The 13,897-nt window shown below is 37.6% G+C and overlaps 2 protein-coding genes across 5 annotated transcripts in view; one reads left to right on the forward strand and one right to left on the reverse strand.

Annotated features, from left to right (window-relative positions):
* LOC108606250 (flotillin-2) overlaps window positions 1–13,897 on the reverse strand; it is a 94,989-nt gene that overhangs the window by 60,453 nt on the left and 20,639 nt on the right. The gene's annotated exons all lie outside the window — the stretch shown is intronic.
* On the forward strand, window positions 5,389–7,534 carry LOC108606244 (glucose dehydrogenase [FAD, quinone]; the record flags this gene model as incomplete). The annotated part of the gene is made up of 1 exon (XM_017996188.1): window positions 5,389–7,534. A coding segment is annotated over exon 1 (1,980 nt), but the record flags the coding sequence as incomplete, so codon positions are not given.

Below are 13,897 nucleotides of genomic sequence, written 5' to 3' on the forward strand. Positions count from 1 at the left end.
CACACGCACACAAATTGACAAAGTTGCGCCAAAAATATGTTGAGCTGCAATTGCCACAAAAGCTGCTGCTGCTGTTGCCACATTGTGCGAAAAAGCAAAAACAACAAAAAGGCAACAGCCAAGTTTTCTGTCTAATAAATTAATAAACTTTTCGCTTTGCCCACTTCTTCATTTCATTTCATTTAGTTAGCATTGCTCTGAGTGGGGAATGCCGCATGCAACACTAAGCTGTCTACAGCTGTGTATGTGTGTGTGTAATTTGTGGAATGCGGTCAATCAACAACAACAACGAACGCGGCGTTGCGCACAATTTGGGCCAAAGTTAATCAACTTAATTTCGTTACAACAAACAAACAAATGCAATTGTATTAAGTAGTAAACAGTGGCGCACAAAATTATACAAACTGACCCTAAAGGTTTTCGTGACAAAGCACAAAGGCGCCAAAAACAATTAAGTGAATTGGCTAAAATTGTATTTGAGACATAGAAACATTTATAATTAATTATAAGTGCAAAATAATAAACTATAGAATTAGTAACAATTCAAATAAATAAAAATAAATTATATATGTATTCTATAGATGCTTAAATGTTTATAAACTGTAAATTTGAGCAGTAAAGAGAATAACAACAAATTGTTATTGTTAATACGAAAAAAAGAAATTGCTGCTGTAAAAATTTGCGTTATGTAATAAAATATTTGCTATTTTAATAAAATAAAATAAATATAGCAATAGTTTATTTTTATTTATATTTTATTTTAACAAATATTTTAATCTAATCTAAACTATTTCTGTTGTTCAAATTAAAAATCAAGCTTTTTTTATTTTATATTTGCATTGCTATAAATGTTTGTAAATTAGCTAACAACAACAAACAAAAAGCGAATTGCTAACTTTTGAGTTTCAAGCACAATTTGCATTAATTTAAGTTTTTAATCTTTTTAATCAGCAGCAGTTCTGAGTTAAGTTAGCCAAAAACTTCTTGAGTCGCTCAGCTTGAGACGCTGTCTATTTTTTCTAAGCTTGCCCTTGCTTCAGCTGTCTCTGTCTCTCTATCTCTTTCTAGCTCACACTGTAGTGATTTTAAAATATTTAAAAATTGCTACGTCTATTTTTGCTACGCTAATTTGGATTAACTTTATAACCTGTTGCAATTTAAAAAAAAAGTAATTTCAACTGATTTAGTTTGCCATTAAGTTTAGATTGAAAAAATAAATGTAAGCGCTTAATTAGTGCAATTTAAAAAATAAATTATTATAAACAACAAAACATTATCAACGCTTGTGCGCTTGTCTTATCAGCGGCTGCAACTTGTTGGGCGTCCAACAAGTTTGAGCAGCAGCAGCAGCAGCAGCCGCTTGGCTTGCTAACTATTGCTGTTTATTGTAGTAAATGTTGTTGTTGTTGTTGTTGTTGCTGCTGCTGCTGCTATTGCCAAACTGTTGCTGCTGGCGCTGGCGCTTGACTTCGTTTGCTCGTTTGCACGGATTTCGCGTTTAGTTGAAAGCGTGCAACGCAGCCGCATGGACGTGCAGCGTGTGTCTCTGTGTGTGTTTCAAAAATAAAATATAATTTTTTTTTTTAAATTAATTTAAAGTGTGCGAGAGCGCAGGATACGCCCAAGTGTGTTAAATAATTTAAATAAAAATTTAACTCCAAGCAACGCAGCGTGCTACATACAAAACAAGTAAGTGGCTGTGTGTGTGTGTGTGTGTGTGTGTGCCACATGAAGGGACAGCTGCTGCTGCTGCAGCTGCGCGCATTAACATAATTTATACATAAAATGCACTCAACTGTGGCAACAACAAATGCGCCCACAAGTTGCAAGTTGCAAGCAGCAAGCCGCAAGTAAAAGTCGGCAGCTAACTGTAAATTGCAAATCCTTGTAGTCAGCGCAGCGTGGCGCTTAAAAACAAAAGACTTAGGACACAAACGTGCAACAATTAAGCGCAACGCGCGTCAAATTAAGCTGCGCGTTGTTGCGTTTAATGTTGCAAATGCAGCGCCAGCAGCTTGAACTGATTGCTGCGCATTGTCAAGGTGACTGACATCTAAATATGGCAACCTACAACCCGCAGGCGGCAGCAGCAGCAGCAGCAGCAGCGACATTTATTATAAAACTCTTGGGCCATTGACTTTGGCCTCAACTTGTCTTAGCCAAGAGAGTTCAGTTTTGTTTACAGCAAATTAGCGCATAAAATCACTTTAATTGCCCAACAACAACAAGAAGCGAGTTCACAATTTATTATTTCAACTTGACACTTGCAGTGCGTGCGGCGCGGCGCGGCGCGGCCTTGCGGCAGCTCCAAACGAAATTTGCCTACAATTTTGCACAACATAAAATGTTTAAACAACAAATGCTGGGCAGCGCTGCCAGCGTCGCCATACACAATTGAAGAGCGTCCAACTGGTTTCGATTCCCAGTTCCCAGTCCGCGCCGCCTTACTAAACTCGTTTTCGTCATTGCGTTGACCCAATTTCCCACTCGGCCCCAGCGCCAGCCACACCAAGTGTTTAATTTATTTTTGATTTTGAAATGTGCAAAAATAAAATACAAGAAAAAGAGAGCGAGAGCGAGAGAGAGAGAGAGCGAGAGCGCGCTCGAAAATTTAGCAACACCTGTTTCGCCAAATAAAACTTTACTGGATGAGTTTTTGAAGTTTTGTTTCTTTTTTTTCGAGCTGCATGCGCAGCCTTTGGCCTTTCACTTGGGCGCAGTCAAGCGACAAAATTACAACAACAACAACTGGCACAGTAGCATAGTGCACACAACTGTTTATGTAATTGGCAAAAAAAAAAATATAAATAAAGTGCGCGCGGCATAAATTTTAAGCGCAACTACTTCTTGAAACTGCCCAAAAGCCACAAAGCTTAAGCTCGTAGTTTTGTTGGTGCTTTAAGCCGCAGTTAATGCCACCTAATTGTAAACAATTGTATTGTTTAAAAAACATACATTTTGCATAGCTTAATTCTTTAAAGTTAAGCTGCACTTTTAAATCAACATAAACAAATTTGCAGCATCAATTCCGCCCAAATTCTAATTTCAGTTATTATTATTATTGCTCAATCAATATTATTTTATTATTTGTTCTGCTGCTTTAGCTGCCAAAATTTTGTATTAATCACATATATTTTAATCACATATATTTTGTTAAATTTAATGTTTTTAACTTCAGCGCTGCTTTAATTAGTTAGTCAAAAATTTATTTGTTTTCTATTTTTTTTTATTTATTTTTTTCTATTTAATTTTTTTATGTATAAATCAGCGCATCAGCGCTGCATCAATATTAGTTAGTTAGTTAGTCAAACTTTTATTTAATTTCTATTTGTATTTTTTTAATTCATTTTTTAGCTTTAAATTAGCAGCAGCGCTGCTTTTAATATTAGTTAGTTATTTAGTCAAAAATTTATTTGTGTATCAAAATATCAATATCAGTTAGTAACTCAAAAATATATTTAATTTCTATTTATATTTTTTTATTATATTATTCTTTTTACTTTTTCTTTTTAATTTTCTAAGCAGCAGCGCTGCTTTCGTTATTTATCTGCACTAAATAAATATTCAACGCATAGCCGCCAAGCCAAAGCTTTTGCTTTAAATAATAATAATAGATTTTATATAATTTTTTTCCATTGCTGTCTTCAGCTATGTCGTGTTAGGATCTGATTTTTATTCAGACATATTTTGTGGGTTACAGCATCGAAGAAAGCCGCATACATGGCTGGCTGTCTGTCTGTCTGTCTGTCTGTCTGTCGCTCAGTCTGTACATCTTACACTTGTTGTAAATTATGCATAATGCATAACGCTGGGAACTGAGCTGAGGCGCAGATTTTTGGATAGTGTAGTTGGTTTAACTGTAAACTGCACGTTTCAACACCCGCATGGCAACAACAACAGCAACAACAACAACAACAAACGTGACAGCAGCTGCTGTAAAAGCTTTGACCAACTGATCGCCAAGTCAAGTGAACAAGGCAAATGAATTATGTACCCAAAAATTCATAAAGTAAATACGAATTTTGAATACACTAAAAATGAAAGCAAAAAGTGTAATAAACATTTCAATTTTGATTGTAATAATTTGTACAAAATGTTAAACAATCAAACATGTGTCTAAGACAAATACATACACAACCAATGCGTGTGTGTGCGTTTAGCAATCGAGCGCGCCAATTATGCCGGCAACAGCAACAACAACAACAACAACAAGCAGCTAACAACAATAAACAATTTTGGTTGCTGCTCTCGGTTACATCACAGATTGTTTGATATTGTAATAAAAGCAAAACGACGTCGACGATTTGAAAGACAAATAACAAAACTGTCGCTTTGTTGTTGCTGTTACTGTTATTGTTGTTGTTGTAATGCAGTTGAACGGCATTTGCGTGATAAACATTCATTATAAGTCGCTGCTATTGTTGCTTTTTGGCTTTTGGTTGTGGCATCGATTGCTTTTCAACACTTAACGATATTGGCCGCATTAGCCGTCAAGGTCGCCCCCAGTCGGCCCCTAGGCGGGCGGACTAGCCGCTGATGCAATCACAGCCAGCAACGCAATCGTGCACGGAATTTCATTATAAACCAAATATTTCGATATAAACAAACGAAATTTTAATTGCCAACTGCAGTTTGAGTTCTATGCAATAGTTGGCCAAGCAAATTGCTCAAGTTTTAATGCAAGCAGCAATTTTTGAGCTGCAAGTAGACTCGACATTTATTTAAAATTAATTGCGATATATAAAAAAACTGTTTTAAATTAAATTAAAATAAATATAGTTAATATGCTGCTCAAATTTAATTTAAAGTCATAACAAATTGTTAAACAATTATATTGGAATAAATTTATCAACACAATTTGTATTGGCATTAATAACTGCTTTATAAATACTATAAAAAATAATTCCGCTATTTTTCTATATTTATTTTTAGGCTGTCATTAAATTTGCAGCTAAAAATAAACTTACAAGCAATAATTGTTTGTTTGTTTTATTGCTGCAACTTATTAGAGAAAAGTTAGCTATGAATTAAAGATAAGCAATAACTGCTTTATAAAAACTAATTTTTTAATTTTGTTATTTTTCTATATTTATTTTTATGCTCGCATTAAATTTGACACTAAGCAACGCAGCTAAAAATAAACTAAATAGCAATAGTTTGTTCTGGAAATTTAGTTATGAATTAAAGATTGTAGTCAATAAATTTATAACTAATAACTGCAAAATGTTAACAATAAATGTTATTGTTAATTTTAAATTGTTTGGTTATGATTAAACCTCATTGAATGCAAAAATTTGCAACAGTTTTCATTATGTTTGGCGTTAATCGCTGCTTTAGCTTTAGATTAAATGTAAGCTAAATTATTTTAACTAATAAATTTGCGCTCTTTCCATTACAGACGCCGACGAAGAGCAAAGAGCGCAGCTGGCAAACTGAGAGAGCAAAAGCTGTGAGCACAGCGCAATGCACAAGAGAAAGAAACGCTAGAGAGTGAACAATTTGCGAGAGAGCGACAAAGCGAAAGAGAGTGAGAGTGAGTGAGAGAGTGAGAAAGATGGTGCTCAATTTGCTGTTCATAACGACGGTGATCAAGTCCACGTTCGGCGTTGTGACCACCGGACTTTGGCTGATTCCACTGATGCTGGCGGCGATCACTTATTATCGCTACGATGCAGTCGATCCGGAGTCGCGGCCACTGGATCAGCTGAACCTGTGGCCCGAATACGATTTCATTGTGGTGGGCAGCGGCTCGGCGGGCGCGGTGCTGGCGAATCGACTGAGCGAGCTGCGCAAGTGGAAGGTGCTGCTGCTGGAGGCGGGTCCGGACGAGAACGAGATCTCGGATGTGCCCTCGCTGGCGGCGTATCTGCAGCTGAGCAAACTGGACTGGGCCTACAAGACGGAGCCGTCGACCAAAGCGTGTCTGGGCATGCAGAACAATCGCTGCAATTGGCCGCGTGGACGCGTCCTGGGCGGCAGCTCCGTGCTCAACTATATGCTGTATGTGCGTGGAAATCGCCATGACTACGACCATTGGGCGGCGCTGGGCAACACTGGGTGGGAGTACGAGCAGGTGCTGAAGTATTTCAAAAAGTCCGAGGACAATCGCAATCCGTATCTGGCCAAGAGCCAGTACCATGGACGTGGCGGGCTGCTGACGGTGCAGGAGTCGCCCTGGCACACGCCGCTGGTTGCTGCTTTTGTGGAGGCCGGCACGCAGCTGGGCTACGAGAATCGGGACATCAATGGGGCCCAGCAGGCGGGCTTCATGATTGCCCAGGGCACCATTAGGCGCGGCTCACGCTGCAGCACCGCCAAAGCCTTTCTGCGTCCCATACGCTCGCGCCCGAACTTTCACCTCTCGATGAATTCGCATGTGACGCGCATCGTCATCGAGCCGGGCACCATGCGCGCCCAGGCCGTGGAGTTTGTGAAGCATGGCAAAGTGTATCGCATTGCGGCCAGGCGTGAGGTGATCCTCGCTGCGGGCGCCATCAATACGCCGCAGCTGATGATGCTCTCGGGGCTGGGGCCGCGCAAGCAGCTGGAGCAGCATGGGATACGCGTGCTGCAGGATTTACCCGTGGGCGAGAATATGCAGGATCATGTGGGCATGGGCGGACTCACGTTCCTGGTGGACAAGCCCGTGGCCATAGTGCAGGATCGCTTCAATCCCACCGCCGTCACCTTTCAGTATGTGCTGCGCGAGCGTGGACCGATGACCACGCTGGGCGGCGTCGAGGGCTTGGCCTTTGTGCACACCCCGTACTCGAATCGCAGCATCGACTGGCCGGACATTCAGTTCCACATGGCGCCCGCCTCGATCAACTCGGACAATGGCGCCAGGGTGAAGAAGGTGATGGGCCTGAAGGAGTCCGTCTACCAGGAGGTCTATCAGCCCATTGCCAACAAGGACAGCTGGACCATAATGCCGCTGCTGCTGCGTCCGCGTAGTCGCGGCACTGTGCGCCTGCGCAGCTCCAATCCCTTTCACTATCCGCTGATCAATGCCAACTACTTTGACGATCCGCTGGACGCCAAGACGCTCGTAGAGGGCGCCAAGATTGCGCTGCGCGTTGCCGAGGCGGAGGTGTTCAAGCAGTTTGGGTCGCGCGTCTGGCGCAAACCGCTGCCCAACTGCAAGCAGCACAAGTTCCTGTCCGACGCCTATTTGGAGTGCCAGGTGCGCACCATATCGATGACCATTTACCATCCATGCGGCACTGCCAAAATGGGACCCAGCTGGGACCCCGAGGCCGTCGTCGATCCGCGCCTGCGCGTCTACGGCGTGCGCGGCCTGCGCGTCATCGATGCCAGCATTATGCCCACCATAAGCAGCGGCAATACCAATGCGCCGGTTATTATGATTGCCGAGAAGGGCGCTGATCTCATCAAGGAGGACTGGCTCAAGAATCCCGCCTACAAAGTGAAGCGTCATGATAGCAGCAGCAGCAGCAGCAGCAGCAGCGATAGCGACAGCGACGCCAGTGGCAGCAGCAAAAATATTGTGCACATTGCTGCCAACAGCAGCAGCAGCAGCGACGCCGGCAGCAGCAGCAGCAATAATACTTTAGAGCTGAACAATTAACTGTAAACTTAAGCAGCCATAGCTCAGGGGTTCCACTAGCTTTAGCACAAAGCGGAGCACAGAGTTAAGATCAAGAAACATTTGCCATGCTCTTCTTCTTCTTTTATTCTGGCATTGCATGAAATCGAGTCATAGTCGTATATACTATATATTCTAGAATCTAGAATCTTTAGTTAATTTTTATATATAATCTGCTATTTTTTTTTTTATTATTCGCTGTTCATATTTAATTTAGCTATTAATTTTATTTTTGACTATTTATAGCGCACACATTATTTATAAACAAATAAATAAGTATTTAATAAAAATCGATAAATAAAAACAAAACAGCGTCTTATCGATATATAGCGAGAGGCTTAAACATCGCATAGCTTCCCTAGCCTAAATAAAATATATATTATGCAAATATAAATTATATGTTAAATTTGTATGCAATCGTATTAATCGATTCATTTAGCATATTCATGTGCTTTAACTCGTATATGCTAAACACGATTTCTTTTTTAAATTTAATCAATTGATTAAAATCTTAAATTTGTCTGCGCTTCACATTGAAATTTCAATTTAAAGCAATTATTTGTTTAGATTCAATTAAATGAACTCATTTGAATTTGTTTGAATTATAAAATTTCCATTAATCAATTATATTAAATTTATATAAAAAATACTAAAAACAATCAGCAATGATAAAGGCTGAGCACTCCTTAGTTAGTTGGTTCGCATAGTTTTAGAACAGAGAAAAGATTTATTTTCTAATTTATATAATTCCATAAATCAACAAAATTTTATTGCATTTGCAATTTAAAGCTTTAAAGTTGCACATGCAACTATATTAAAAAAAAATGTGCAATATTTTGGCAAATTAAATATAATTTGTTACTAGTTTAGCTTTAAATCTGTGCTAGTAACTATTCAAAATTGCATTTTAAAAAGTAATATTTTCTCATTTATTTTAACTAACAACTGCAATTGATGTCTAAATCCAGAAAATGTTAATAAAAAACAAGCGATAGTTTTTCTACTTGCTCTAGAATTTTATAACAATATTTAACATATGCATATGCAATGGAAAAAACATCGCCTAGTCACGCGCACATCTCTATTAGTTTGAATAAAAAATTTATAGCCTAGCACTAAGGCGCGGCGGCGGCCAGTCAACAAAGTGAAACACGCGAGCGCATGCAAATTAAATTCGAAATTTATGTGCTGGCTGCAAATTTGACATAAACAAAGCCACAGACGAATGGCCAGATGGACGGACAGCCAATCGTTAGAGCCAACAACAAGTTGAAGGGCGATTGTCGTAAATTCAACTTTGAACTTGGAAGCAGCTTTTAGTTAAGCGGGGGGTGAGGCGCGCGGGTTGAGTTAACAACGCCCCAGCATGCAAAGCTATAAATCATATTTGTGTGTTTGGTTACGTGCGTTGCGATGCGTGGCGCGACCTTCTGCAACAATTTTCATGTTTCATTAGCAATCGGAAGCCGGAACTTGAGCTTGAGCTTAGCTTGAGGTGTTTGGACCCGAAACGCACTAATCAGTGCAAATTGAAAGACAAGAACGGAAATGTTTTTCAAAATATTTTAATTATGATTAGCTAAGTGTTGAGTTGGATTTAAGTGAAAAGACCCCGACGGAATAGCTGATGGTTGATTAAGCAACAAAAATGCAGCGCCGCTTGCAGTTAAATTGTCTATTAAGTATACGCCGCGTGTGCGCCACCCAGATCACAACGTGAACAGAATGAGTTTGCACAGTTTAGTGCCTGTCACCACATCGACCTTCGAACTTAAAAATAAAGCGCGCAAAAATGTTGCAAAAAATTATAAAAATAAAAATAAAAACTGGGTCAATGGTTAACGGAAGAGTCTGCGCTGCAAAGTTGCTTCCTCTAAAGAGAGCGCGAGCGCGCGCTTCAGAGAGAGAGAGAGGTGAATAAACTTGTTATGCTCGCAACCGTTATAAAGATTTACATAATGCCTGAGCTTAAGCAGTTGACCCAGACCCAATGAACTTGATCTATAGCTTACTTTTAATAACTAGAATTCCAACGCTCAAACGCTTACCTGTAAAATAGAAAGAGAGAGAGAATATATAAGTTAATTATAGCTAATTTATTATAATGCTTATCAATGTAGTAGTAGCGGAAGGGCCTTGCTTACATCATTATTACGATTACGATTACGATTTGTATAACATTCTAGACCTTGCCCAACAGCTTAATGCGCTTAGAAGGGCGCGCGGCACCCATTCTAAGTTTAAAGCCGGAAATCAAATAGGGCTCTAAGCCCAATTAGCTGCCTAAGCCGCTCAATCAGCTCAAGTTTTGTTCAATTTCGAGTTCAATTGCCTCAGCCAACAGGTTGAATAACATTTTGATACACTTGCAGCTCACAATGCCGCTTCGCTACGCACAGCCAACTTATCAATTGTCTCATTTTCTTTTTTACCACTGCCATTTGTTTGGCTTTTGGCTCTTGGCTTAGAGCACATTTCAATTCGAGTGTGCAATTATTTGCGCTCGCTCTATTGACAGCTAACAAAAATGTTTATATTTAAAGCAATTTCAGCGCTTTATTTTGGCTTCATTATTATTTGGCTTTTGCTATTGTTTGTGTGGGCGGCGGCGCCAGAGCTGAGGAAGTTGAATTCAGAGAGTTCAAGCACTTAACTTGGATTGTTAAATCGAAACGGAAGTGTAGCTAAGTTAAATAGAATTTATATTTAGCTACACTCTATTAAATGCGCGCACTCATTGAATTTGTTAATAATTTAATTTCTAAGCATTTACAAAAATATACAAAGCTTTAGAATATTTTTTAAAGTTTATTTAAAGATTTTATAAATATATGTAAGACTCTTAGAGTTATCGAAAAAGCTTTAGAAACATTCAGAGAGCTGCTCAAAAAATATTTTACAAAAAATCTTGGCAATTATTTTCATTTTTTAGTTATTTCCAAAATTGAAAGAATATTTATAAAATATTACAAAAATCTTGGCAATGTTTTTTAATTTTTTTTATTTCCCACATATATTCTGAGAATCTTTTAGTTACATCACAGCTGCTCAAAAAAGTATTTTACAAAAAATCTTAGCAATGATTTTTGAGATCTTATGGTTCAGTTTCAGAATTTCACAAAGAGAGCGCAACGTTTGTTTAACATTAAGAAATTTTCAAAGATTTTAAAAATTGTTTTCAAAATATTTGAAGCTGTTAAAAAACGTTAAATTATGTTATGCATATTTTATGTTATTTGAGCTACTTGCATTTATTTGAGTGTTTCAAATATTCAAATCAGTGAATGTGTTAAAAGTTCTGGGCAAGCTCATTGCTCTGCTTCTGGCTGTGTTGCTGTATTGGACGCCTTAGGCATTTGCAGCGCCGGCTCGGACAGCATGAAGGGATCGGCGGTGCGCATGGCGCCAATGCCGCGAGTGTAGGCATCTGGACTCGGATTATCCCAGCAGTGTTTATACCAAGCAGTCTGCTGACGACTCAGCCCAAAGCCGGCGGCAATGCGCAAACCGCAGTAGGCAAGGCAACGCACTAAAATGCGCAAGATGCGCCCACCCGATCCCTGCAGCTCCGCTTCAGACTCTGACTGCTCATCCAGCATAGCAGGCGGCTCAGCAGCAGCAGCAGCAGCAACTGTTGGCTCAACTGTTGGCAGCGGCTCTGCTGGCTGCTCAGAGTTTTTGTTGGGCTCGGGCTTGGCATGCAGAGCCATGACCACCTGCTCGGAAGTGCTGGGCTTATCGCTTTGAGTTGAATGCAGTTTCCGCTGCGACTGCTGCGTCAGCTTCTTCTTGCTGCTTGTGGCGGGCATTGCGGCTTCGTTGCTTTTGTTTAAATAAATTATTGCTTGGGCCAAGTCTAAATGTAAACACTTAGAATTTTAGGCAAACTTGTTTCTCACTTAAGCCTCTTAGCCTGCTTAGACTTCATGCAAATGTCAGTCTCGCTATAGCTCGACTCGACATATACCCCACGCTCTAAAGCAAATTCCAGCTGCCCAACTTCTCTGCTCACATTATCATAAGCAATATATCAGTTTAACGACGCTACCAATAGTTTTAATAGCTGCCAAAGGGCAGCAAATATTTAAGCTTGTTCAACATTAAAATATAAAATTGCTGTTTGCTTTTAAAATATGCAAAAATTTGCTATAAGTGCAAAATATTTTTTCAAAATTGAGTTTTGAATTTTTTAAAATATTTTAAGCTAAATTTACTTAAATTTTTTTAAATAGTTTTAAATTTGAGTTTTCTTACTTTACGCATATTTTTATTTTAATTTTGATTTTGTTTGTTTATTTAAAAATGAATTTTGTCAACTTTACATTGTTTAGCTTTAAACAATTAAAAAAGTTTTTAGTCAGCAATGCAGATAAGAATATATTTTAATAATAATAATTAAGAAATATTTGATTTTGTAAATTTAAAATTATATTTGTTTTTTAAAAATAAGTTTGGTCAATTTATTTGGCTAAAAAATATTTGCATTTACTTATAGTTTTTATATTGATTTTAATTATTATTTTAAAATTGAGTCTTAAACTGACACAAGTTAAATTATTCCTGTAATTTATAAGCTAAAAAATATTTCTAAGCTTTCAATTGCTTCAATTTTAATTATAAATATAATTAAATAAAAACTAAGTACAGCAGAGCTCTTAATATTAAATAAAAAGGTACACAAAAATTGAAGCTTAATGTTAAACGTTCTTAGCATACATATAAATATTTTTTATTTATATGCGGTCTCTTTTAATGTGAGCGACAACCTTGAAAGTGATGTACTCAGAAAAACAAAAACCAATTTGAAATTTTTTTTCTAATAAATTTTTATGTAGCGACTGCAACATTAACGCGGCGGCGACCAAGTTAATAAATTGAGCGAGTGAGAGAGAGAAAATCGAAACAAGATTTTTGTAGAATTTTTCTATAAAAACAAAGGAAAAACCCCAAATGTATTTTGTATGCAAACATAAAAAAACAGCTCGTCACAGCTGTAAATTGTATTAATGCCAAACAGTTGATTGGTGGCTTCAATATAAAACAAAAAAAACCCCAAGTCATGCTTATGGTTGTGCTTTTGTTCTTTCGAAGCTTTGCTGGCCCATCCTGACTGCCAAAAATGTCAGTGCCAGTGTCGCATTTATTTGTTGGCCAAGTCGAGGTTCACCAAAAATGGTTGGCAACTGAGAATTTTGTGGCCAACAGCCAGTTTCGGTTGAAAAAGTCGGTCAAAGACAACAGGCCAACAAAAATTCTTGAGCCAGTCGCTCTCTCGCTCTCTCTCTAACAAACAAAAAGCGCACATTAATTGCCGTTAGACGAAAATTGCAAAATTGCGCACTAGTTGGCGGCGCTTTTGGGCCTTGACTCGATTGCCACCAACACGAAAAGTTGAATGTCATCATTAGTGCGAGTTGCCAACCAAAAAAAACAAAAACTTGAGTGTGGCTCAGTCAAGAAACTGACGAGGTTCTAACCGCAGCAGTTGGCTTAAAGCATTAACTGATGCACTGATAAAGCAACAAACAAGTTGAAACAGACGCTAAAGTACTTTTGATACAGTAGTTTTTATATTTCTCAGCACTACACTGTCAGAAAAAAAAAAATCATTTAATTACATTATTAATTCTGCTGTCGCTTTTGCGGTTTTGGTGGCTTGTGTATGGAAAATTTATTAAAGTTTCCGCTGCTAACTGTTCTTCGAATTCAAATTCGATGAATAAAACTTAAGATCGAAAGTTTGTAATGTCGAGGGTAAAACTAAATGGTCACGCCTACCGCCTACCAACTCAAAGCGCTGAAATTCTATTCATCCAAACTCTAGTTTAGTTGAACTCGAATATATTTAACAATAATTATAATAAAAATGTTAAATAATTGGAAATAATATAAAAAAATATATAAAAAAATAATTAGCTGTTACTAAAAATATATAATCAAGCATTTTTTTTTTATGTTATATATAAATATATATAAAAATATTAATAAAAAATAAATTTAGTATAAATAATATAAAATTAATAATAAATTAATAAAAGAAATATATTTAATAATGAAATAAAATACAAGTGATCAAGACAGCTAAATTTTTAAAATATACAATAATAAATGTATAAAAGAAAAATATATTTAGAAGTGAAAAAAATTAATAATAATAATTGCTAATAATCAAAAGTTTTGATAATTTAATGATTTTATTTCTAAAATATGTATAATTTGTTTTTATTTTTTTACCTGCGGAACCATTTATATGCATTGAATTTATTAATATTATCTATTAAAGCGAATTAC

This window comes from Drosophila busckii, chromosome X (genome assembly GCF_011750605.1).
Source record: "Drosophila busckii strain San Diego stock center, stock number 13000-0081.31 chromosome X, ASM1175060v1, whole genome shotgun sequence".
NCBI classification, from domain to species: domain Eukaryota; kingdom Metazoa; phylum Arthropoda; class Insecta; order Diptera; family Drosophilidae; genus Drosophila; species Drosophila busckii.